The 27917-nt window shown below is 37.6% G+C and overlaps 1 protein-coding gene across 4 annotated transcripts in view; it reads left to right on the top strand.

Annotated features, from left to right (window-relative positions):
• The window catches only part of kirrel3b (kirre like nephrin family adhesion molecule 3b), a 211459-nt gene extending 202096 nt beyond the window's left edge, over positions 1-9363 (top strand). For 2 of the 4 annotated variants that reach the window (XM_081372331.1, XM_081372330.1), the window contains exons 12-16: positions 72-179; positions 1089-1172; positions 2699-2808; positions 3430-3516; positions 7799-9363. In XM_081372331.1, the coding sequence (XP_081228457.1) occupies positions 72-179; positions 1089-1172; positions 2699-2808; positions 3430-3516; positions 7799-8266 (857 nt within the window). In that variant the 3' untranslated portion in view covers positions 8267-9363. Of the gene's footprint in view, positions 1-71; positions 180-975; positions 1000-1088; positions 1173-2698; positions 2809-3429; positions 3517-7798 lie in introns of all 4 variants that reach the window. The other 2 variants (XM_081372329.1, XM_081372332.1) reach the window with 2 other exon arrangements.
• The last annotated feature ends 18554 nt before the right edge of the window (positions 9364-27917 follow it).

The raw sequence follows: 27917 nt of genomic DNA, 5'->3' as shown, positions 1-27917 counted from the left end.
TTGCGTTGCTGGATCCACCAGTCCTGCCCATGCTGTGTTATTGTAGAAGGCTCTGTTTTGTTTTCCAACAGAATCCCTCCCTGTTGCTGTGATCATCGGCGTGGCAGTTGGCGCTTTCGTTGCATTCATCGTCCTCATGGGAACCATCGGAGCGTTCTGCTGTACACGCTCTCAGAGAAGTATGTACCTCTCAGCCAATTGGCTTCCTGCATGTCCATCACCAGAACAAGTGCTCCTCAGTCAGACAAAGGGCAGGTTGTTCATGTCACTTCACAGAAACCAAGCCTTTATTTCTATATATTCCTTTTAGTTGAGTGTTTGTGTAGGGTTGGGTGGTATGACGGTATTGACCAGAAATGCTCAATTCTGCAATGCTGTTAAAACCATGGTAAAAAAAAAAAAAAAAAATAGAAAACTTTAGTATTATTCCAATGTAGACAACATCTTTGATTATAATGTGGGGGATTTAGCTTAAGTGTGCCATGTGTTTTTGGTGTCGCTAACTGTACATTAGTAAGGTTTAATTGTAGGTTGCTTACAGTGATCTAGAAACATTGCAACATGATTTGCATTAATTGAAATATTTAACTTAAGTGCTTTTATACAAACACATGTGAGGCTGTGTACATAAATCAGTCAGTCATACTTATGTATTTTTTGTTATTTACGTGTGCATTTTAGTGCATGATTTTTATGTTGCTTAAGGGGTGTAATATGTCATGAATAAAATGTAAAAATGTCATTCGTAATGCTGTAACTATATGTTATTATATGTCAATGTTACTACCTAAATATCATCATTTTACATCATGATTCTCAAAATCTTACATTCAAATTTTTTATGTGGCAGTAAAAAGCTTTTTTCTTACAAATCTTTTTGCTACTCATGAGGCTTTTGTCATACCACCCACCCTTATCTCTGTGTTTCTTATTTGTTGTCCTTTTACCGCATCCATTCTCTCACATGATCAAAAGAGAAAACAGCTCATCCATGTGCAGGTTAGCGTCAGACAGCGAAAAATGAGCTTGCAGTTTATGATTGTTGGTGGCATTTCTAGCGTTGAGCATGTTGTTGTTGTATGCCACAGAAGACGCTCACCTGGTTATGCCTACACTGCCCACCTCCATCTGTGCTCAGCAGAGAGAACTTGCAAGCAAAATTAAGACAGAAAGTAAGACCTGTTACCTGACCGTCACCAATTATCTATAAACACTGTTCTTCAATGCGTCAAGATGAGCTGTGTGATTCTAATGTGATGTATAATGGTTCCTCTTGGGTTCCTCTTATCTTGGTTTTGTGGTGTTATGCTGCCTTCAAGTCCTCCTACAGAAGATTTAGGATGTTGTAAATATGACGGAATGTGGTTTTATTTGGAATAAAATGGGCAATTTAATATTTCAGTTACACTTTATATAAGGTCACATTGGTTAACTGCATTAGGTAGCATAAACTAACAATGGAAAATATTATAAATCATTTATTAATTTTAGTTAATGTTATTTTTAACATTTACTAATACATTATTAAATTAAGAGTTGTATCTGTTCGTTTTATTTCCTGAGCTAACATGACCTAACAATGTTACAACTAATATTAACAAAGATTAATACATACTGCAACAAATGTATTGTTCATTGTTAGATCATGTTACTTAATGCATTAACTAATGTTAACTAATGGAACCTTATTGAAACATGTTCACAACATTTCTCTCTATTTAATTCACTTTCTGACAAATCAGGAAACTATTTACACACTAGCGCATCAAAATGAAGAACATTATATATATATATATGCTTTGATGCTTATCATATTTGTATTTGATATATGATGCTTTAGTTTAATGTCATACTAATAGTGAGTATTAACTCACTATTAACTACAACTTTTGCACTCAAACTCAAAAAACAATAATTATAGTTAGTAAGGTAGTTGTTAATTTTAGGTATCGGGTAGGTTTAAGGGACGGACACCCAAGCAACCGCCTAGCAACCATCCAGAATAACCCAGCTACCACCTAGCAACCACCCAGAACACCTTAGCAACCCACTAGAAACACCCTAGCAACTTTTTAACTTTAAACTACTTCAAACTTTAAACTACTTTAAACTTCAAACTACTTTAAACTTTAAACTAATTTAAACTTTAAACTAAATTAAACTTCAAACTGCTTTAATCTTCAAACTACTTTAAACTTCAAATTTTCTGGTCCAAACATTCTCAAGTCAACTTAAAGTTTGTCTAGACGAACTTTTTAATCTAGTGATATAATATGTGCTTTATAAGAAATAATAAACAGCCAATATCTTAGTAATATGCATGCTATTAAGCAACTAGTTAATAGTGAGAATTGGACCCTAAAGTGTTACCATAATAAATTACATAATGAATTATCAAATTAATATAATAATCAATTATTATACAAAAACATTTATTATAATATAATATATACTAATTATCAAAACTATAAATGTATAAATTCTTATATATCATTACTGACATGCCCCAATGTCAGAAAGTTGGGATTCATCTTAGTTCGTAAATATGACTTGAAGGCAGCATTTGTGTTTAGGGACTCTTGTTAAGGCAATGTGAAGTGGCATGGAGATAGATATTTTAATATATATATATATTTTTCACATCAGTACATTACACAAAATGGCACGACTGGAGTAACATATGTAACTTTCCTCTCAGACCTCAAAGGTGTGGTATCAGCCAAGAACGACATTCGAGTGGAAATTGTACACAAAGATCACAACGCAGCCAGAGAAAACGAGGAACACTCCGCAATGAAGCAACTCATGGTGAGTCACATTCTGAAGTAAACATCCCGCTTGCCATTACCCCACCAGTACCCCCAAATCAACAAGCTAGCTCATTATACTAGTCCCTGTCACGTCCTTAGCTAATGAATGCTAATCATCCCTACCCCAACACTAATAGCGCCTATCTCCCTTGCCACTGCTAACGTCAAACCCATGAATAATGCAGCATAAGTGTGAGAACCCTGCTGGCCTGGATGCCTATATTTAGCCCCTAGCCTGCATTTCCTGGGAGGACATGGGCATAGATGTAATCATAGAGATGCCAGTGATCAAGTGTTTGTCAAAAAAACTTGCTGCCCCCTTCTTTGGAAATTTCACTCATTTCCACACAAGCCTCAAAGGCCTAGAATCAGAGCTATGTTTGAGTTAAGGATGCAAACTTATGACAAAGCAAGACAACAAATTTGGACACCTCCCAAATATGGTGTTGCATTGCAAATAATGACATGCAGAATATTCACAGGAAATTGCCCCAGTTGAAGTAGCTTTCCTTTTGGAATTTGGAAGCGTTTTGGAGTACCAAAGCTGCACAGTGATTTGCGGGAAAGAGAGAGAGTAATCCAGATATTAACGTGAGGATGGGTCTGTTGTTTGCTGCAGATTGAACGGGGAGAGTTTCAGCAGGAGTCCGTTCTGAAGCAACTTGAGGTTCTTCAGGAAGAGGAGAAAGAGTATCAGCACATCAAGGTATGTGTCCATGGGATTTGGAGGAAGTGATGTAAGAAAGAGAGGAGTTCCATTCCATTGCAAAAAAAAAAGGTTCTCAAGTTTTGCCAGTGCAAACCCTCTTTTGGTGTTTAAAAAAATACTGTCTGGATTCACTAAAAACACGCAGTGAAAACGCAATAGCACTGAAAAGGTGTGGACAGGGTTATATTTGTGGATAGCCTTACTGTACATGAATTTGTAGGAGTTTCCCTTTCAGACGCAAAATTTATGAGAGGAGAGTATGTTAATGAATCATACGAGGTGATTTACTAGGGTTTGCGCTAGTCAATTTACTGGTATTTGCATCATTACTTAAAACCCAATAAGCATGTCTTAACCCATTTTGCACCTGTGTTTAGTAGATTTTTTAAAACGTTTTCAACTTCTTCCGCAAGCAACGCCAGTGACGCAACGCAGCAGAACCCACAATTCAGTTCGGCAATGCATGACGTACCTATTCAAAGTAAATGAGAAGCGTTAACGCCGACGCCCCGTGTGAATGCATCGTCACCGACTGCGTGTCCACACAAAACATGACATTAAAGCACGCAGCCAAAGAAAAAGAAGATTGTTATCCTGTGCTGTATAGAAAGCACGAAGCCGATATAAACATGAACCGTGCATAAACAAAAAGCATAGCCACACACTCACACAACAAGTCTAAAGCGCACAAGAATGAGTGAATTCTCATCCCATGTGAAGAGACAGAACCGTGACATGGCATCACTGTGAAAACACCCTTTTGGAACCTTTATTTTTAAGAGTGTATGTGCTTAAATAGATTGAATAAATAATAAAAATAATCTTCATATTCATTTTCAAATAATGGTTCTTACTCATAAATAATATTTCATACTTTGTTGATCTGCAATGGTAATTACATTTCTCTACACAATTGCTGCTAATTATGATCTTTATTTGATTTATAAATAAATAAGCCATTAAGGTCTTTCTCCATCATTTTCTCGAACAAGAGCTCTGCTAGGGGTCTGTTGTATGGGAGCACTGCTGCACTGCTAACACTTAAGAAGTAAAATAAAGAACAAAATAAAGCAGTTTTAATGTGAAACTGAAGGAATGTGATAACTGCATTAAAAAAAAGGATGCTAAGGCTTTATAAGGCTGAGCGTTCATCATTAATGCCAGGAAATTGCTTAGAAAATTGATATTTAAAATTTTGTTCAGACAAAACTAATATTTAAGGAAAAAAAACTAATTAAAGTCTTATACGCAATTAAATCCTTTAAGCATTTGCACTGATCATCGAGTATGTTAAGTAAGATACTAATTTAGCTACATTTTGTGTGAGCACAAAGAATAACTATTGTAATTATAGTTTGATTAACATATGATCCCACCGTTAAGCAGACAGCAGTTCCTGACAAGAGTAGCATAGCTTTTGTTCTCTCGTTTGTACTTATTTCCGAGTGCAAACGCAGTGTTCCTAAAGTCTGCTTCACGGCCTCCTGTACCTGCTCCCAGCGGGACTGATTCCCTCCCTACATGTAGATGAGTGTGTAAAATAAGCAGTGTGAACAGATATGGAGTGCACACAATCCCTGTTGCCTGATAAAACCGCGCCTGACAACGCCTTTCTCGTGTTGTCACAGAGAAGTCACCTACCGGTGATTATCGTCTCTCCCCCGCGGGATCTGGCCTGCGCACCCGCTCAAAATGGCATCCACGTCCACTATTGGCGCCTGTTTTGCTTCTTAGCAACTGTGCTGATAAAGCACCACGACAACGACAGCAGCCATGGTATCAAGTTCCTTCGCTTTGATTTTTTCTTTCCATGACAGATTGAAAAGCCCTGATTCCGAAGTCCAATTAAAGCTGAAAAGTACAGACTGACAACCAGTTTGTGTATCAAGGTTTTGTCTAATTAGCCTGTAATGATGTTTTGAGGGTACTGCTAAAGATGGTCACTTTACTCCAATGACTGATCCAAACATATTTTTATTGCCTTTTTAATGCTCTGAAACAGAAGTGAGGGCACTACAGAAAGAAAGAGAATAGATGCATAACACAAGCAAATTGTCAAGAAATGTAGCTTCAGTTTACAGTGTTAGATGATGGTCGAAATAAAGGAGAAGCATTTAGAATAAAACGTTACACTGCAATCAAAGACATTCCGATTTTGACGGTTAAATTAGTAAAAGAAGAGTTAGTCAAAAAATAATAGATAATGTACTACAATATTTTTTGCCAAGGTTGCATGAGAAACTCTTAATTTTGATGGTCCACTTTAGACATTCTTCTAACTATAATTAAGTTTGCAACTAAATGTCAACTAGCAGTCCTTAGAGTATTAGTAGACTGTCTGCTTAATATCTGCTGACACTTTATTTTGATGCTCCCCAACTGACTATAAGTAACTTTGCAAGTCTACGGCAACTAACTCCCATTAATTTGCAAACTACATGTCAATGTTGACATGTTGCAAAGTTACTTATAGTTAGTAGAATATCTAAAGTGGATTATCAAAATAAAGTGTAACCCAAAATTCATATTTGAAACACAAATTAAACTAACCTCATCATTGTTAAAGGCACAATATGTATCTTTTTTGCTTTAAAAATAGCAAAAATCACTATATCTATGTTATATATTTTTTTTAGTTGTGTACTTACATTATCCCGACTGTTTCCAACAACTTTCAAACCAGGAGAAATTTGTAATTTAATTCGAGAAACGTCCCGTTTCTTTATTTCTGTTTTGTCGCCGCCAATGGCGTCATATCCGCGTTGTCCCTGGTTTCCGCTCGTGCTGCCATGGCAACCAGAGCTATGAACCAGAGCCGTCTGATAGTAACCAAAGCGACTGACGCGGACCACTGTGTAGTTCGCAATGTCTATTTGCACACTGTTGTTGTTTCGTTCAAACATTATGGACCATGGCAAGCAGACTTTGGATAAAAAAAGGAGAACTAAAACGAGAATCAATATCAGCGCGGTGTTTTCGAGATGCCGAGAGCTCCCATAGACAGTATATAAACGAGAGCTCCACGTCCGAGACTTCGACTGCTCCTACATGTACTTTATTAAACAGGTGAGCACATTTACATAAAACTAATCAATGTTATATAGTTCAACAATGATAAAATGTCAGAATATGATCTGTATGTTATTCTAATGTTGATCTAGCTTACTGCTAGTCTCATACAGACAAACTAACACATACATTTCAACACATTCAAATGCAGTTTAGTGTGCTAGTGTAATGTTAGACCAAGTGAAACAGCGCTGCGTTACCTCACAAGTTTAATTTGTCTAGTAAACTGACCTGTGAGTTGTAATTCTGCACTTGCGTGTAGTTCGGTAGAATGAAATGTCCATATTCCTTTTATATCCGCGGGACTCGCGTCGCGTGTGGAGCTGATAGCTGTCTCTTAGCAATCCCGACCTGCTTTATATCACAGTCATGATAAAAACATCGATGTATTCAGTCATCCATAAACATTATTAGATCGGTCGGCTTGACGACAAGATCCATAATTCTTAGCAAATGTTGCGTCATCAATCTACCCATTTGTTATTGTAAATAGGTTAGCGACCCCTATTGGCGAAAAATGCCAAACTGTACGTTTAACTGCATAGGGCTACAGTATACTTACAGGGTATAATAGTATTAAGACTTCTGTCAGGACCACTATCGTCAAATATGAGTAGCAGTTCTGTTCTGACTGGACGAGAGGAGGAGCTGGGGATGGAGGAGGGTAATTAGCTCCTGAGCAACACGATAAAGCTGCTTGGACCTTTATATAGGAATTCTGTGAAAGGCGTCGTATTCCTGTAGACGGGTATCAGCTGAGAGTCAGCTATAATGTGAGCCTGACTGACGTGACCTGGCAGAACTAGCGCTGTTTGATTTTTCGAAAATTTGAGATCGCATTCCCAAAAGCTGTCATAGAGTGGGGTCTTCAAAAATTGTACAAAATGTTTGAGTATAAGATTATTTTTGACACACTTAAGGGGCGTTCACACTGACAGTGATTGAATTGCTGGAGGTTACCAACTCTAAGTGCATTTGGTTTCTAGTAGTCATTCACGCTTAACTGTATGCAGCTGTGCAAGATAGTATTGTTTTGATCCCTATTTGCATTAAGTTGAGCTCAGTGTCAATTGTACAGATAATGGCAACTCTTGAAAATGAATGGTTAGTGCAAAAGCTCTTAACAACTATTTATTCACTGTTGCCTAGAGTCATTTCGTTTAACTCCTTTCATTCAATGACATGTTTTTTAATGCATTGTTCCTCAAAGGATCCCACTAATGGATACTACAGTGTGAACACCTTTAAGGAGCATCATGGCACCCCAACCACGCTGGCAGGAAACCAAACCACAGAGCTCCGGCGAGACCCTGCCACAGCCACCACCGGCAAACAGAGGGTTCCCACAGGAATGTCCTTCACCAACATTTACTCTACCTTGGGTGCTGGACCCAACCGCCTGTACGACTACAGCCAGCGGTTCGTGCTGGGCATGGGCAGCAGTTCCATCGAGCTTTGCGAGCGAGAATTCCAGCGAGGATCGATGAGTGACTCCAGCTCTTTCCTGGACACACAGTGCGACAGCAGCGTCAGCAGTTACAGCAAGCAGGACGGCTATGTGCAGTTCGACAAGGACAGCAAGGCCTCGGCCTCCTCCTCGTCCCATTACTCTCAATCATCGTCCCAGAACTCAGACCTCACGCGGCCCCTGCAGAAACGCATGCAGACCCATGTCTGACAGCAGGAGATGGACAGAAGACAGAGGAATCCAGCGATGGGTTTGGCCAAAGGGGATTACCCCCCACCCCTCCAGACAAGAATCAGGAAGCAGTTCAAGCACATCTAGCACGCCAGTTTAATTTTACCCTTTTAACATTCTTTGATATATGTGGATATTCATCATTTGTCCAAATCTTATTTACAGCTCTGAAAAGCCTTACCGTTTTCAGATCCTTGTCATGAGCTCATGGACTACCCTTCCCAATGCCCTTAATGTCTGGGCCAAAAACTTTCTCCAAACAACCGTGTGCCACATTGACGTCACTTGCCAACACAGAAAGACACAAGAAACAAAACCAATGTCCTTGCTGTAGTTCCAGTAACACTGAAACAGCTCTGAATGAACGACCTCCTCGGAGAATGCATAGAAACATTGCTCAGATGAGGCTGAGTCGATGAAGGCTACACTCCTTACCACTCCTCGTCCCCATTAGAGGACAATGCTCTGTTGCTCCTGTACATTCAAGCACAACTGTCAAAGTTGTATGTAAGATTTCTCAATGCCTCTACCACAGCTAGCTAAACAAAAGAAAAAATATAAAAGGACAAAAAAAAAAAAAACATATATGAACTGATTTAAAAACTATTGTCAGTCAGTATCTTTGAATTCTGGCCCTTCTGACAAAAGTTTGTCTGCCATACCAATGTGAGAATGTCAGATAGAAAATGGCCATGAGCTGTTGGTTTACCATTCAGAGATAAGATATTTGTGTATTTTGTTGTTCTTTCTTTCTGAACATTCTTTATTTTCAGTGTTTTAACAACTTGATTTCAAAATTCATTGGACGTGCACTGGGAACTAAGTGGATTATGTAGTCTTGTCTACTTGAGAGCATTCGGGTGGACTATTTAAGGTGTGTGGCCATTTGAGCCTGAGAGTGTTTTTTTTTTTTTTTTTAAATACTATTCTTTCCAAAAAGGGTTGATCTGGTTTGGTGTGAATAATGTGCAGAAGATGGGAACAATGATGCTTGGATTTTAAAAAGATGCACTATGTCCTGTGTCCTGTTGTGTGAAGTCAAATTATAACGCTAAAAAATCTTCCTTTCGATTCATAAAAAAAAAAAAAAAAAAAAATCGCCTGAGCTTGTTACACATGTGCTAGATATATTTTCAAATCGCTTGTTTCTTGCAAAACACAAATTTAGTTTACAAATCGAGATCCAAGTACTTTACATTTTGCTCCAGATTGAATCTTCTGTCTGCTCTTCATGTGGCTGCCATTGGACTGTACAGCATTGAGTACTCTCACTGTTATAAGTGAGCAATTTGTGTTCATGTTTTTTGAATGGAGTGTGGGCTTTCATACTTAATGTAAATGTGTGTTGTTGTTGTTTTTTCCCAATGTTTTACTCTACGGAACTGAAATTGCAACCTATGGCACTGCTGATTACTCAAGCACTTCACTCAAAACACTTGCAAGGTAATATCACCCTTAGTCCCGAATCAAGGTACTGAAATAAAGCTAACAGAAATTGAGCTAGGATCGCATGCTACGTAGAATGTGTAGAGAGATGCAAACTGAAGCCAAAGCTGTGGTGTATGGCAAGCCAGACACTAGAGGCATTTGGCCAAATACTGTATAGTTACTAAACCACAGGCAAGAGTAGAAGCTCCAAACAGATGTATTTCTGGCTGTTTTGAAAGTACAAATCATCCAGTGCTCTTCACAAAAGTATTATGCCACAATTCATTAGAAATGGATATAATTGCTTTCATTATCTTCTCTATTTCTTAATTCATTCAGCATTTTGGTTATCGCTATACTGGGGAGAAATATTCAGACTACCAACAAAACAAAAAAAAAGGGTCAAAATTATGGCAGCATGTTTTTCTAGTACTAGACAAGAGCACAGCATTATCTATGTGGTGTTACATTAAGTGGCATAATTGTATGAAATTGCCACTGACTCCTTATAACAAGGTTGAGGCTCATCCCAGTATGTGCGCCAACTGTGCTCACATCCACTGATACCAACACCTCTCTCCCTGCCAAAGTTTTCCTGGGTTATGGCACTCTGAATCCTTACCAAGCCCTATGACTGCACAAACAGATTGGGCATGAAAGCTATCAGTGTGTTTTGCTTATCAAAGCTTCTGACACTCCACTCTTTTATCTCCTCGTCAAGTTATCTCCCATTCCCCCTCTCTCATAAAGATATAAATGACCAGAGGCAATCTCTCATATAAACAAGGAAAGGAACTGTGGTTCTCACTCTTGAAATGCAAAGATCCTGATTTTGACCCAAAGGAACCAATTTGATTTGTACAGACAACTGACAGTTCCTCCCTTCAACCCGAATTTAAGAAACACTGCAAGGCGTGACGCCGCTGAGTCAGTCAGTGCTGTAAGCACTTTACGTATGATTATGTTTGTGGCATCTCAATGGGTTTCATACATGAGTGCTGTTGGATGAGTCTAATTTTACAAATGGATTGGTGCCCATTGTGGGGCTTAAACAGGAAAAGGCCTGTTTCAGTGCTGATAATATAGCTCAGTCTTCCCTACACTGTATATAAATCCTTCATGCTCTCTGTGTGTACATTTGCAGTTATTTTGCTTTGTTCTTTAGTCAATTTCATTCGTAAAGGGCAGAAAGCAAATCGCACCATTGATACTGTACAAACGATCAATCTTTAATTTAGAAATTTCCTCTCAGTTGATGGCGATGCAAGTGCTATACCCATAGGCAGAGAAGTGTTTAAAATGAAATATCTATATGTTACTTTACTTTGCCTACCTTTCTCTATTGATAGCTGGGCACAAAAATGTTTCCCGCAAGGTGAAATGAAAAATACAGACCCATAGAAATCTTGCAACACACAACAATCAAACTTGCAACGTGCAATGAATTTAGATCCAGGGTTTTTACACCTTTTGACCGTTTCGGGGAAATCGTTTTATTGACATTGGCCAGAAACTGCACTTTGTGAGTGAAATGAAATACTTTAAAGCTGAGCATAACAAGAAATAATAGGTTCAGCAAAGAATATATTTGTGGGAACCCTGCAAATATGAAAAACTCCAAACAAATTATAGCCTAATTCTCAATTCATACTATTATCAGTTTTAAATACAGACTTTAAAAGGAGTTGAAGTGTGTAATTTTTCCATGTAAAATTACTTTCTCTAACCATGGCATTAGTTTGGGGTGTGGCTACCAGTTAATTTGTCCAATAACAGATGAGAGCGAGAGGAAACCTGTTAGTAAACCATCATTTTTGCAATTCTGTTTAGTGACACTGCATGCAAAGAAACTACACACTACAACTTAATATTAATGCATTTAATTAAATGGATTAATGCTGAACAACCTTATCCAAGTTCCACTTTACAATGCTAATAGAGCCATATGGGTATTAATTATTTGACATTAGCATTTGCGTTAACAATTTATACCATATGGACTAGTTGTTTCAGTCTTAAAACATGGGAAAAGAGCCACAAAATCTCCCAAAACAGGTCACCATTCATGTAAAGAAGCTGCTAGCACGTGCTAAAATGAACATGGCGCTTGTAAGCAAATATTGGATTATGGCTGTTGCTCTGTTTGAGTAGCTCTCCGGACTCTTTTGTAGCCTGTGTACTTTTCTTATCGCCGAGCCCTGGTGAGTTTCAATCCCTTCTCCCACTGGACCGCAAGTCTTGCCTGACTCAGGCACCAGATGGTCATGCACTTACAACCAAACCAAACAGATGAACAAATATCACTCTGAATGATAGGACAGGGTCATTGCCAGTTTCAGACAGCAGACCACATTTATGGGTTTTACATTTCTCCCCTGACATTTCAGCACAGCCAGGCGGGCTACTGGCTGATGGAATGTTATGAATTCCCCCTCTCTCGCCAATACTGTTTTATATAGGCCTCTCTATTATGACGATCCCAGAGCGAGTTTTGTTTGAGGATGGTCACAGTATAGGCTGCATAGGCATATTATTGTGTAAGCACTGCGGAGGCATTGCAACGATGATTTGTAAAATGTACAGTACGTAAGAGAGCGGATTATGTTCAGTGATGGGCAGCTCTCTACGAATGGTTTGTGTCAGTTGTGTTTTCTTTTTTTACATGTCTTAAGCACTTTCTACATCAGATTTTTATTTCAAATGTTATTTCCACAAGACAATATCTAGTTAGTCTTTAAATGACATGCTACTGCCGTAACAAAGATGGTGTGTGTACACAGAGGTCGAGAAAATCAATCCAGCAGTTCTGAAGTTATTATACTGTAATGTACTGGAGTTATGAAAGAAGGTTAACCACTATTTTCTTGCAGTGACTCTCTCTATCGGTAAAAGCATTAAAAAGATGTACTTTACCTGTAATGGTCTGTGATCTTATGATGCTTTGGCTCTGTATATTTCTGAAAGAAAATTGAAAATCATTTCAAAAAGAGTTGTGCTTGATGTCGTTATTTAAACTTTTATGTGTGTTTTTGCTTGTGTGTGTGTGTTTGTGTGTGTGTGTGTGTGTGGGGGGGGTGTTAATCCTCACCTAAAGGATTATTAGGAACACCATACTAATACTGTGTTTGACCCCCTTTCGCCTTCAGAACTGCCTTAATTCTGAAAGCAAGGTGCTGAAAGCATTCTTTAGAAATGTTGGCCCATATTGATAGGATAGCATCTTGCAGTTGATGGAGATTTGTGGGATGCACATCCAGGGCACGAAGCTCCCGTTCCACCACATCCCAAAGATGCTCTATTGGGTTGAGATCTGGTGACTGTGGGGGCCATTTTAGTACAGTGAACTCATTGTCATGTTCAAGAAACCAATTTGAAATGATTCGAGCTTTGTGACATGGTGCATTATCCTGCTGGAAGTAGCCATCAGAGGATGGGTACATGGTGGTCATAAAGGGATGGACATGGTCAGAAACAATGCTCAGGTAGGCCGTGGCATTTAAACGATGCCCAGTTGGCACTAAGGGGCCTAAAGTGTGCCAAGAAAACATCCCCCACACCATTATACCACCACCACCAGCCTGCACAGTGGTAACAAGGCATGATGGATCCATGTTCTCATTCTGTTTATGCCAAATTCTGACTCTACCATCTGAATGTCTCAACAGAAATCGAGACTCATCAGACCAGGCAACATTTTTCCAGTCTTCAACTGTCCAATTTTGGTGAGCTCGTGCAAATTGTAGCCTCTTTTTCCTATTTGTAGTGGAGATGAGTTGTACCCGGTGGGGTCTTCTGCTGTTGTAGCCCATCCGCCTCAAGGTTGTGCGTGTTGTGGCTTCACAAATGCTTTGCTGCATACCTCGGTTGTAACGAGTGGTTATTTCAGTCAAAGTTGCTCTTCTATCAGCTTGAATCAGTCGGCCCATTCTCCTCTGACCTCTAGCATCAACAAGGCATTTTCGCCCACAGGACTGCCGCATACTGGATGTTTTTCCCTTTTCACACCATTCTTTGTAAACCCTAGAAATGGTTGTGCGTGAAAATCCCAGTAACTGAGCAGATTGTGAAATACTCAGACCGGCCCGTCTGGCACCAACAACCATGCCACGCTCAAAATTGCTTAAATCACCTTTCTTTCCCATTCTGACATTCAGTTTGGAGTTCAGGAGATTGTCTTGACCAGGACCACACCCCTAAATGCATTGAAGCAACTGCCATGTGATTGGTTGATTAGATAATTGCATTAATGAGAAATTGAACAGGTGTTCCTAATAATCCTTTAGGTGAGTGTATAAATCAAAGAAAGTCTATATAAATCAAAAGGCAAATAGATTATTTCAAATCTATATTTAACAAGTAAAACTTCCCATCCCATTTTAATGAAAGTGCATTTCAAATGCTGAAAATAATGTCACACATTTATTTTGTTTGGATATTAAGCCTATTATATTTTCTATCTCCCCTAAATGGTTCTTGTATTGTATTACAGTATTTGCATGTAGCAATGCTTTTCCTCTTTTTTCTTCATTTAGAGGGTGTACGTCTTATATACGGTTTATTATGTGCTCTCTCTATCTTTCTGCATCATCGTCAATATTAACATTCAGATTTTGACGATTCAGTTGTGTAGCCTTGTTAGTAGTTGGACAGATGGACAAAATAACCTTGTGTAGTTTTTATGTTTCATTATTAATTTCTTTTGAGAAAACGATTACTCAGTAAGACCTTTGTGATGAAGATTTCATTTTTATGTTGTATGCAATGAATGATTATGAATGATCTGAATTTCCTGTAATCAGATTACAGTTACTGACTTAATCTGACATTCAAAACATGATGTACACCCACCTCTTCTGCGACATCTGAAATTGCATGAGCCTTTTAATAAGCCCATATGACATCACCACTCTCTTGCAGTATGGAGACAATGTAAATTGTGCCAAGCACTAAAGAAGCAATATTTGGAAACCCCAGGAGACGTCATCTCAGGTAAAACTGTTTGCAAATGTAGACTACACTGTGTTTTCAGAGATTCAATTTTCAATTTATTTTCTGTTCTTTTGTTTGGAAAAAATAATACCTAAACTCATAAGATCCTGTTACACTGGATCAGACTACAGTACATTACAATCCAAATTGCACTCAAGATGCATTGGGATTGGATCACTAAAGACATTCAGAAGCTGCCAGTGCATTAAAATAAAAATCCGGAAATTATAAAACATAATGCACTCGTCTGCAAAGGCAAAATGCAGTAATTGGCACTGAACTAAATGATCTAAAAATGGCTTTTAAAGGAGTCATGCAGACTTGCAATATTGTTTTTTAAAAACATAAAATAAATAAAGAGATGTTGTATAAAACAAATATTTTATTGAATTTAAATTGTACAAATATGAATACATTTAAAATAAACATATAAACATTTTACATAATTTCTATTCATAACAGTATTCATAACAAACAAACAAATTAATAAATAAATAAAGTATTGTAGTAGTCCAGATTCCAAAAATCAATAGTGTGAAATGAATATGGACTGTGAAATTTACAGCTAAAATAGTTAAAAATGAGATCTGAGCTCACTTTTAGGGCCATGGACCACGCATCTTCAATTCAGTTCAGTTTTAGTTGCTTAAATTAGAGTAAAGAAGACTCAAATGTGAAAACTTTCAATATCTAAATGAGGAAATGCAAGTTGTTTTGTATTTTTCTCCCACACTTCTGCTGAAAATGACTTTGCCTGATAATTGGATTTCAAATTTAATTTGACCAAAAGCACACATTAACTGCAGAAGTCTGAGACTGTAGACCTATGACACACCATTCTAAAAATATCTGTAGAGGCCCCTGAATATGAGGGCTTTCATCTAATTTCCATATCAAACTATGAGATGTTGCTGCATGTTCAATCACTTTTCATTTGCTATTAAGAAGTTATCTTATGATTATCTTTTTTGTGTTTCAGGTCTTTGATTGAATATTTTAACCAAACCCTTTTCAATCATAATACAACCTGGACATAACCTGGCCTGATATTCCATAGGTAATGAAAAATCTGTATTTAAAGAGTCATGAAACCCTAAAATAAATCTTCTGAGATTTTACCATGTGTAAATGTGTGTTAAACATCATAAGACAATGTTACCATCCATTTGTTTTGATATTAAGAGACATTTTTTTGTGATATGTCATTGTCACATGATGTGGCGTTTTCTTGTACTATAGTACATCGACGAGTCATCGGTGTCTCATAATTATTCATGAGACTGCATGTCCTTATCCTATGAGAAGACACCTTGGTTAATTATTCACAACAGCATACGTTGATTTCCTGTGATAGGTGCTTCAAACTGAGATCGCATGCAAGTAAGAGATGCAATGTAATGGGTCAAAATGTGTTTTTGCTTTGTAAGAATTTCTGCATTGCATAAGTTCTCTTCAATAGATCCTGAGTCTTCAACACAAATGTGATTCATCCATTGTGTGCATTCATCCATTGATCTGATTCGTCCATTCATGTGAGTGTTACCGGTCTTTACGCCCCCTTAACCAATCAAATGGCTTAGAAAAATAAGCATCAAATGGTATTAAAGCTGCAACAGCGCGTTCATATATATTTCCAATGCACAGTATAAATGTGAAAGGCTGTGCATTTTTTGGTGGATTAAATTATAGCTGTCACAGGATATGTATGTATTTGTGTAATATAAAGTGAGCTTACAAAACCATGTGTATGTTGGGTAAAGGTAAATTGCAGCATGCATTTGTGGGAAGCTTTGATGCTTTTATCTCATTAGAACCAAATAAAACTCTGAATCAATAGCCAGGGGTGTGTTTCCCGAACAACGCCGTAACTCGCTGCTTAACTATCACAGTACGATGCATCGTTGAAGACATCAACTACTGTAGCTAGTCACAACTGTTTCCCGAAACTGTATTGTCGCAAAGTGGTCGTTCAACCACGCTGGTTTATGACGTCACGCACGTGGTGGAGTAATAACTTCTTTGAATGAATCTGTTTGAGATCGAATTAACGCTAGATGTTCTGCTATAAATTACAGACATGACATCTGAGGACTATTTCTCATTTTTCTCAGTTATTTTGCTTTATTTCCAGATTCAATCATAGGCTCATTCTTACATAGTAGAGCACGTTCACACATGCACACTCTTCAAAAACGGTGCTTTAAATCTCTTGACAAACTAAAAGACATAAATTACATTTTTATGTATTCTAAATAAAAGACACAGGTTGCACCGAATGTCAGCTTGCTTATTTTGCTCAAGATCAGGATTTATTGAGTCCACACGTCATGCAAATTAGAGACTCTGCTTCTAACCACAGGTCGAGAGCTGTCGTTCAGACACACAACTCTGCGATTCTGTTTGCGAATGTTCATTAGAACGATGGTTTCGGGAAACACAGACTCGTTGAACTATGCTGATAACGACGAAACTTGCAAATATAGTTGGCTAACGATGCTTTTGGGAAACACACCCCAGAACAGGGAAGACAGAACCAAAACACAGTGAGCATATTTATACACACACAAAACACTTTTGTAGCATATTTTTCAAAACTGTGGTGAGAACGGACTGGTGCTGAAACAGTGGGTTTCATGACCCTTTAAAGTCAAGCATGTGTGTGTTTCAGTGCACTAGTGACACAACTGCAAAAGTATTGACTGTTTTCAGACAAGTCTCCCGAACAGATAGTCAACCATTGGTTGAGCCGATGTTGCGTAACGTTTTAATAGCACTACGGCGCCAAAGCGTTTATACTTTTGACAAAATCAACCTATAAAACGATTCAGTTGTCTGTTCACATTAAAAGAGGGGTAAGAAAGCAAGACACGCATCATCAGTAAGAATGTCTCACTAAGAGCATGTTACTGAAGCAAACAGCCATAAAACCCTCCGATCCATTGTCATTTATTCAAACACAGCTGTTTCAGCAAAAGCTTGAGGATGCTAAACATCTGTCTTGGTAATATATGAATTTTAGATTAGGGCTCCTCCCAGAAAAACTGCACACAAAAGAGGCAATTTAGTGCCTCCATTTTCAGCTGCTTGCAAAAGAATCAGCAGTTTTTTCCCCATTTAGAAATGCAACTCGTTTTCCATCTTAACTACACGGTGTGAAACCGAACATGATTTCTAAATCACGTTTTCCTACAATGGGTCTTGGTTTTAAAGGGGGTACTGAAAATCGAATGTCTTAGTCACTAGCGTCCTCAGGATTGAGGATTAAATGTTGGGCACAGAGAAATCCCTCCCTCTTGATTGCTGGCAGTCGCCCGTCAGAATCCAACAGAGCATCTTAAATGGATTATTGATCTGATGACCTTTCTTTAGTTTAAGGTTTTCTCTTGTTTGCTTCGGTAATGTTGACTAAACTCACACTATAGACAGTGTGATTGATCAAACACTAGCTTCCAATATTAGACTGTTAATAACCTGCTTGTGTTTGTCTAATTTAGACAGGTGACGCAGGAAAGGAGGGATGCAAACTCTCGTGAACCTTAAATCCTTCTGCAATAATCCTCCACTGGCCCTGGAACCTCAGGACTTATGAAACATTATGATCGTAATGGTTTTGTTGAGTTTTGGAGGTGACTGTATTGAACTGATCCCATTTTGTTGGTGTTTACTTCCAAATTGATTCACGAGACATTTTCAAGAACATAATAAAACATTGTCCTTGACATCTGAAATTAGAAAACTAAATAAAGTCGATATTTTTTTTTTCTATTTTGTTGTTGTTGACATTTTTAGACAAGAAAAAAACATCATGTGTGACTTGACAAGCACCGATTCTTACTGAGACAAATTTAATTATTTCATAATTAAATGATTTAATTCTTACTCTTAAAAAAAAAGTTAACATCAGACAGAAAAAAGAATGTGTACTTATACATCAAATATTTTGAAATCAATTATTATTAGCATTACTTTATATTTATTAAGGCCAAATAAGATTAAGAATGTACTGAAAGAACAATATGTTTTTAAACTGATTTTCAGCTATTTAAGTATTTACAATATATATATATATATATATATATATATATATATATATATATATATATATATATATATATATATATATATATATATTAATTTAATCACTTATTTTAACCATTGTATGCAGTAGCCACTTTGTTTTTTCTATTGTTGCTAACTTTTTTTATGTATCTATTTTCTACAAAAAACTGTTCATTTGTATTTTTGTATTATTTGTGATGAAGTTGACATGGTTGTGACTAAGAAAATATTACTACAGTTCCCCAAAAACGATAAAACTCAAATTAGCCTTTATGCACGGATGTAATATGAATATGGCTTTTATATTGCTTGATTTTTAAATATTTACATTTGGCATTCAATTTTACAAACCGACTTAAAATGAGGAAACATTACAAGGAAATATTCAAGAGTCAACCCAATTAACAACATTGCAATGCTGATGTAAAAGTAAAAGAGTTGGAAAAAAGGAGAGATGAGGTGTGTTGAGAAACAACCGCATCTGTGAAACCATGTTCAAATCAGCTCTTTTAAAAGATTTACTCTCTGTGGTCTCATGGAAATATTGCCCGGGTAATGAACTGCAACTATTGACGTAACAAACAGCTCTTCAACTGGATTTGCTTGTAATTTAGCATTTGTGAATGTATTGACATTTCCTAAATGTCGGTGGCGAGCGGGTTGGGGAGGACGTTTGCAATTTCCATGAGGAAGAGTTCCAGATTGCAAAGTAAAGTGTGCTGCATACAATTATCATTTGCTAATTAAGGTTGCGTTTGCAATTCAACTAAGAAAGCTTCTTTCAAAATGTTGGCTTCTCTAAATTGCTTTTTCGCTTGAAGAGTGAAATGAAATGAAATTTCAGAGGAAGAGTAGATCCTTTGAATGCCTTGATTTGAGCGAGTCCAGAAGTGATGCGGTTCAGGAACGCTTCGGCTCAATGATTACGACAAAGAGAATGGTGATGAATGAATCGGCAGGATGGAGTTGTCACATCAGGGGTGATCAAAACAAGCCTTTAGATTCTCTCAACTTCAACACTGAAGTGTGATTCAACAAGTTCTGTGTGAAAGAAATAACAACATAGTCTTGGATCTGAGCTGTAAGGTCCTCTGAAGTTTTCTGAACACATCAAATCTGAAACAAAGGCTAAATTACTCTTAAATTACCCCTCCTTTTAGCACCTTTGTGATGTGGAAGAAATCTTACCTCCCTTTCTCATAATCACCTTCTCTGAACACCACTAAGATTGAAAGTCTCTTGTCTGAGATGCTGCAAGAAAACAAATAAAAAGTAATTGTAGCGTATATGTGTTTATCACAGCGTGACATTCACACAACAGCTCCATGACGCCTTGATTGAAGTTTATATTGGTTGCTGGAAGAGTTTTTGTGTGAGTAAATAAGTAAGAATGTGTACAGATGCAGAGAAAACAGTGCTTTGCTTTTTTTACTTAGTCCAATGTAACTCATTTTGCAGTTTCATTTGATGTTTGCACGGTTTCACGGTTACACAACTTACACTAAGTTGGGACTATAATCGATCTATAAAAACAGCTCACTTGTAGAATTGTTCTTCATTTCTATTCAGACATGATCAAAACTGTGAGAATGCAATGAGCTGAAAGGAGGTGAAAACACTGTCTGTTTGTATCAGAGTTACTTCAATATATATATATATATATATATATATATATATAGCCTATATATATATATATATATATATATATTATTTTTTTATAAAAAAAAAAAAGATTGATTTACACACTTACAGCTCATTTTTCATAATACCTGTATTGCCAAGTATAATTTTGTGGCTTTAAGAGCAGGGTAATTATAGATAACTAAAGCTAAAACTGAAATTAAATAAATATTACATTTTAATCATATATAGTATAGTATGTAAAATTTTACAATAAGGTAAATTAGTTAACATTAGTTAATGTATTTACTAACATAAACTAATAATGGGCAATACATTTGTTACAGTATTTATTGTAATAGGATCACGCGCGTGAACTCGGCAATCGATTACTTTGGACTTCAACCGAAAACAGGATGTAAACACAGGTATTTGCGCTGGCTTAAATAACATCATTTTTATACATATCTTTCACATCTACTGCAGTCAGATTCACTCGTGTTCACTCAGAAGGAATCACTCACATTTTCTGTGCACTTGTAATGACACATCAAGGATGTTAAGAGCCTAAAAGCAGGTTTAGTACTTGCCCCATTGAAGTCAACAGGGTGCAAATTTTAAAAATAGAATAACTCGGTGTAGGCAACACCGATTTTTGTCGTTGTTCTCTGTATTGACAGCACTCCAAATGTACAAAAAAATGAGCTCAATGTTAAAATTGACCGGAGTTCTCCTTTAATAATGTTAACTAAAGAATCCTTATTGTAAAGTGTTACCGTATATAGTAGTATAGTATATTATAGTATAGTATAGTATAGTATAGTATAGTATAGTATAGTATAGTATAGTATAGTATAGTATAGTATAGTATAGTGTAGTATAGTATAGTATAGAGAGGTCAGCAACAGTCCAAACAAGGCAGATTATGACATCACACGCCTAATGTCCATCTCCTCTCACAGAGGCCAGTGCAGTGATATTTCCGATCATTAAAATCATCATAACCAAATAATAAAATGAGCTCAGGCATGAAGCCAAAGGTGTTCGATTGAGTGCTCTTTGTAGATACTCTCAAGGGTTTCTGCACATACACACACACTATAGGCCACGTTTTCACCCCTCAGTGGTGGCAGATGAGGTCTGCCTGCCCACATGACTGCTCTCCTACAGCTGTCTTACCCTGGCACTTCCACACCCGACGGGCACAGCCTAGCGAGAGGAGACATGCAGGGTTACAGAAGGTCACAGATGCAGGAGCACAGCCGAGGTTTCACAGACAGACGGGGGATTTCACTGAAGATGGAGGAAGGGAAGACCGCTGTGAGGCCGCGGGGTGAGTCTGGAGTTCAGAAGGGGCCGATGAACAGTTTAATAATGTCTTAATTGCGCCCTGGAACGATGTTATCGACTTATCGACACTGAGGCTGGAGAGGTGTGGCTGAGTCAGTGGACAGGACAGCATGAGTCCAGAATGCATGAGTCAAAGCTGACAAACAGAATAACCTTTAACGGCGAACCTGCTCAACATCAGCATGTGTAGATGTTCAAACAAAGATATCAACACCACAGCATCAAACGCTAATGCTGTGGGACATGAACAGCTGCTCCCAAAGGGACTGGGATGTTTTCTACAGCAGCTGAGCACAGGGATTTCATTCATTTTGTTGGTTTTGTGTACTGAGTGGAAAAGACTCATTTACTTTTGTATAGTTAGTGCTTAAAGTGGTACTCACATTGATGATGCAAACAAACCACAATTGAGCAGGGCTGGACTGGGACAGAAAATCGGCCCTGGCATTTTGGCCCAGACTGGCCCACTACATATGATCATAAACACCACCCATCTTTGCACGCCTTTGAATATGTTTTTGTTTAACTCCTATTCATTAAAACCGCTAATGCCATGTAATGAGTGAGTATAAACGAGTGAGAGTTAACAGATGAAATAAGTACAAAATTGTAATTTATTAATACAGTCGAACTATACTCCACAGTGATGAATCCAAAAAACAAGCTATAAGCTGCATTGACAGTGTTTCTCAAAGGAATTTTGGTAAAACTGTGGTGGGTGGACCTCTAGGGGGGTTTGGGGGCATGGTCCCCCTAAGAATTTTTTTTTTTTTGCATTTTAATGTTAAATTCATCAATCTGGTGCAGTTTGAGGGTTCAAAATTAAAAGCTCCAACCCATATTCAGTGTGCAAGTATAACAAAGAAAACAAATCAAACCTCTTTTAATAACAGTGTCTGTCTATTACACTACTACATAATAATAGTTATAATATTAATCTCATGATAGTAGCCTATATATTGTAAAAAATAATGCACCGAAAAATAAAGAAAACTTTCATAATTAGTTTTGTACTAATTTCTAACTTGAAAGAGATAAGCACATGATCTTTTATTTTGACGGAAACTGCATCGAGCTTTTATTTTGGCGGAAAACATGGATACAAACGTGTCTCATTAAACTTCTAGTAAATTGCTGTAATTTTCAACTATGCAGATGTGGAAATAATCTGTAACCGGGTTATGGGTCCCTACACTCATAGCCAAAGTGTTTTGAAAGTAGTTCTGCTTACCGCGGACTCTACGTTACACTTTCTCATCTCTCTCTCCTGATCCTCCTCACTATCCTCATCATCAGCCACTGGAGCTGATGGAGGTCCTGCTGCTGCAGAAAACATATATATCTTGACACATTTTACAGCGTCTGCTTGAAGGGCCTGTATCTATTTTTCACGCTATTTCTCTGCACATTCCTTGCGTTTCCTATCTATCTCTCAGACTATTTTGACAGCACACACTTGACACTGCACGCTCGCTCAGAGCCCAGAGGGGGAGGTGTTTAATGATGTGATTGGGCCAGCCCAGTGTCAATCAAAGATAACAACCAATGGGCCGCTGATCTACGCGTTTCATGGGCCGGTCTGTCAGTGGAAAAAAAAACTAACGCTTACTTTTTTTTTTACCAATGCATTACACCGGCACTAACCCAGCGCTGTCAATTAAACAAAACATCGGCCCAAAAGCACGTCGGCCCACCGGGCATTTGCCCGGTATGCCAGATTACCAGTCCAGCCCTGCAATTGAGACTCAGAAAGATACGGTGGCCCAGTAGTGCACAACACAACGACATTTAAAAAGCAAACATAAGTTCACAACACAACGAAATAAAGCCACAACACAACGGAAATAAGCCACAACACAACGGAAATAAGCCACAACACAACGGAAAATCTACAACACAACGAAATAAAGCCACAACACAACGGAAAATCTACAACACAACGAAATAAAGCCACAACAAAACGGAAATGCTCCCGACCACTAGACGGCTCTCGGAGCGCGATAAAGTTAGTTTGACGCGCTTACCACAGCGCTTGATCCCAGAGGAAACGTCTGCCAATTCCTCCAAGTTGTTAAAACGTATAATTTGTATTAATTAAAATTACTTTTAACATTCAAAAACAGACATGTTCAAAATCCAAAGCTTGATTGTATTTGATAGTAGACTGACTTAATACAGGTGACTTTTTTCCAATACCCTTCATGTATTTACAGTAAACATTTTTTTTAGGAAATTTCTGTAAAAGTTTTTTTTTTCTTTTATCATGTCACAAAGCTTGTGGTTCTAGTGACCAGACTGACTTATTATAGGTGGAATTGTGCCAATACCTTCCTATTTCAACAAATGTTTTTTATTTTTATTTATCAAATTATATTATAATAAATTATACGTTTTAACCACTTGATGGAATTGCCAGACGTTCCCTTATGGATCATGCGCTGTGGTAGCGCGTCCAAGCGTTCTCGAGTATAAATCAAATACGCAGCTATAATTCATGTAGGTTATTTTGAAGTAATATTTTATGTCTTTATACACTGTTAAAACTAATCGTGGTATTGATATATTAAGACTGCTGACTCTATAGAACAATGGCTAGGAAAACTAACTTTACCGGGCTCCGAGAGCCCTCTAGTGGTCGGGAGCATTTCCGTTGTGTTGTGGCTTTATTTCGTTGTGTTGTAGATTTTCCGTTGTGTTGTGGCTTTATTTCGTTGTGTTGTGGCTTATTTCCGTTGTGTTGTGGCTTTATTTCGTTGTGTTGTGGCTTGTTTCCGTTGTGTTGTGAACTTATGTTTGCTTTTTACATTTCGATGTGTTGTGCACTACTGGGCCACCGTAGAAAGATAATGTTAGAGGTTGAACTATGTTTCTAGGCAAAGATATGGAATACAAAGTTGATACTTATTTCCAAATTATGGTGATAACGGACAAACAATCAATGTTACAATACCATACTTTGCATAAAAAAAAAAATAAAAATAAAAAATCATACAATGACAGCAAATTTAATCTAAATGTATTGTAAAAAATAATGTTTCATGAATTGTTTTGTGACTCATAAAGTTTCTAGAAATACATGTTAAATAAAAAAATAAAACCAAAATTGCAATATGGCTATATATATTAATTTGTTTATTATGTTATTTAATATAATATTAATAATTAATATTATTAGTATTGTTATTTTTTAGTCATTTTGATATAAAAGTTTACCTACAAATAAGCATGGCAAACTGTTTTTTTTTTTTTCATATTTAAAAATGTGTTTTTAAGTAAATCAATATATATATATATATATATATATATATATATATATATATATATATATATATATAAATAATAATAATAATCTGAATTCTGTTCCCCCCCAATTCATGTAGCCCTAAAGTTGTAGTTTAAATTTCACTGAAAACCTTCCCAATGTGACAATTTACCCCATAGCAGAGTTGTAGTATTCGAGACCAGACCAGGTCTCAAGTCTAACTCATGATTTTTATACTTTCATGGCCTTGGTCTTGTCGTGAACTCAGCAATGAAAAAGCCCAATTATATAGTATATTATAAATCCTCAGTACTCATCTTGCTGGATAAGTCTGCTGCTTTCAGCACAGTTAACCACCAGAACCTCCTATCAACCCTCAAGATGAAAGGCATCTCAGGAACAGCACTCCAATGGTTCAAGTCTTATCTCTCAGATAGGTTCTTCAGGGTGTTATGGAGGGGTGAAGTGTCTACGTCACAATGTTAAACTACTGGGGTGCCTCAAGGCTCGGAGCTTGGGCCACTTCTATTCTCCATCCACACGTCATCACTAGAATCTGTCATTCAGAAACATGGCTTTTCCTATCACTGCTATGCTGATGACACACAACTCTACCTCTCATTCCAACCAGACGATCCAACGGTAGATACTTGCATCTCGGTTTGCCTGACAGACATTTCTTGCTGGATGAAGTTCCACCACCTTCAACTCAACCTTAAATAGACAGAGCTGCTTGTGGTCTCGACCAACCCAGAACTTCATCACAACTTCTCCATTCAGCTGGGTTCGTCAACCATAACTCCATTCAGGACAGCCAGGAGTTGTGATTGACGATCAGTTAAACTTCACAGACCATATTGCTAGAACTGCCCGGTCCTACAGATATGCATTAACATTAGAAGGATCAGGCCCTTCTATCAGAGTATGCTACACAACTCCTTGTCCAAGCGTTTGTTCTATCCAGACTGGACTATTGTAATGCTCTTTTGGCAGGCCTTCCAGCATCAACTGTCAAACCTCTGCAACTGATCCAGATGCTGCAGCAAGGGTTGTCTTTAACGAGCTGAAAAGATCGCACGTCACACCTCTCCTCAAAAAATTGCACTGGTTGCCAATTGCCGCTTGCATCAAATTCAAGGCACTGATGTTTGCCTACAGAAAAAAAAAAACACTGGCTCTGCACCCGTATATCGTTACTCATTACTTCAGACCTATGTGCCATACAGAAACTAGAGTTCTGCAAGTGAACAGCGCCTTGTGGTGCCATCTCAAAGAGGCACAAAATCACTTTCACGGACCTTTACCTTGACTGTTCCAAGCTGGTGGAATGACCTGCCTAACTCAACCCGAGCTGCTGAGGCCGTAGTCATCTTCAAGACTCTATTAAAGATGCATCTTTTTTGCAAACATTTGACTCAATAATACTAACACTTAATATTCTATATCTATTATAAAAATCCTTCCAACGTGTGCTGCGCTGGTCTAGCTGAGACTACGACATTTGCATATTGTTGCCCTATTGACTGCTTCTACTGCTCTCTTCATTTGTAAGTCGCTTTGGATAAAAGCGTCTGCTAAATGATTAAATGTAAATATATTCAAGTCCAAGCTGAGACTTAAGAAGGTCTAGTCAAGATACTCGAATTAACTGATTTCAACTACAACACTCACCCAAATAGTGTGGCAACATATGGCCCACAATTAGGATTATTATCATTGATAGGTCATGCATAGTCTAAATGAAGTGTGAAAGGAAGTGAAAACATTTAATCTGAATTACAAAACGGAATGTGTCAACAACTCTTTGTTCAGTTCATCAGCAGGCTACAACAGACCTGAAGCTGGTGCACAGTTGAGAATTGTCATTACTTAACAGTGGATGCTGCTCACCTCTGTGGCTCTTGAGATATCAGCATCTCTCTCTCTCTCTCTCTCTCTCTGCAACGTGTTTTAGTCCTGCTGCTTTCAAGGTTCAGTGACTGTAAGGGCCTTAAATGTGACTGATGTGTGGAGGAGCCTTTCAAAGCAGTGTTAAAACTCTTGCTTGAGAGGCCAGTGACACACAGAGACAGACACTCTTAATACCACATCACACAAACACATAAAAAAAAAAAAAAAAAAAAAACATTATTATTCCAGACAGTTGTTCTTGGCCTTGAGGTAAAAGCTTAGTATGTGTCATCATTGCCCTCATGTGGCCAGTACTGTTTTGATATAAACTAATTTATGGAGACTTCAAATACTTAGAGGTGATACAAGCCATTTTTGATTGTTTACATTTTCAGTCAATTATGAAAGCTTGTTTCCGCCACAGAATAAAAAATAAAAAGGGTAATTGCAGCTTTTTATCTCACAATTCGTACTTTTTCTTATCGACTGTCGAGAAGTTTTTTTTTTTTTTTTCAGAATTGCCTGATATAAACTTGCAATTGCAAGTTATAAAGTCAGAATTGCATAATAAAAAGTTGCAATTGCGAGTTAAAAAGTCAGAATTGCGAGATAAAAAGTCACAAAAACTTTTAAATTGTTTTATTCCGTGGCAAACAAGCTTCCATAGTCAATAGCTTAAAGGCACAGTTCTTAAAAAGAAACACAAAAGGAGAACCATCTCCATGCATTTGACACATCATAGTGAGCACATGAGAAAAAAACACACAAACACACCAAAAAGCACAATAAAGCAGCCCATTCGACTTGTGTGGTATATTCCAGGTTTTCATAGTCAAACAATACTTTTCTGTTAGGAATAGGCTGAAATCATTATTCACTGATAATTTTCTCCTTCATTGAACTGCTTGACTAGAGATCCACTACCAGCTCACAAAGTCAGTGAGTTGAACTCAGGAACTGGATTAGTTAACAAATCGTTCTTTTGAGATGATTCTTTTCAATGGACCAGTTGATCCGTTTCACAAATCTGAA

Source organism: Scardinius erythrophthalmus, assembly GCF_964197995.2.
Source record: "Scardinius erythrophthalmus genome assembly, chromosome: 8".
Taxonomy (NCBI): domain Eukaryota; kingdom Metazoa; phylum Chordata; class Actinopteri; order Cypriniformes; family Leuciscidae; genus Scardinius; species Scardinius erythrophthalmus.
This window is presented reverse-complemented; position numbering and strand designations above follow the sequence as displayed.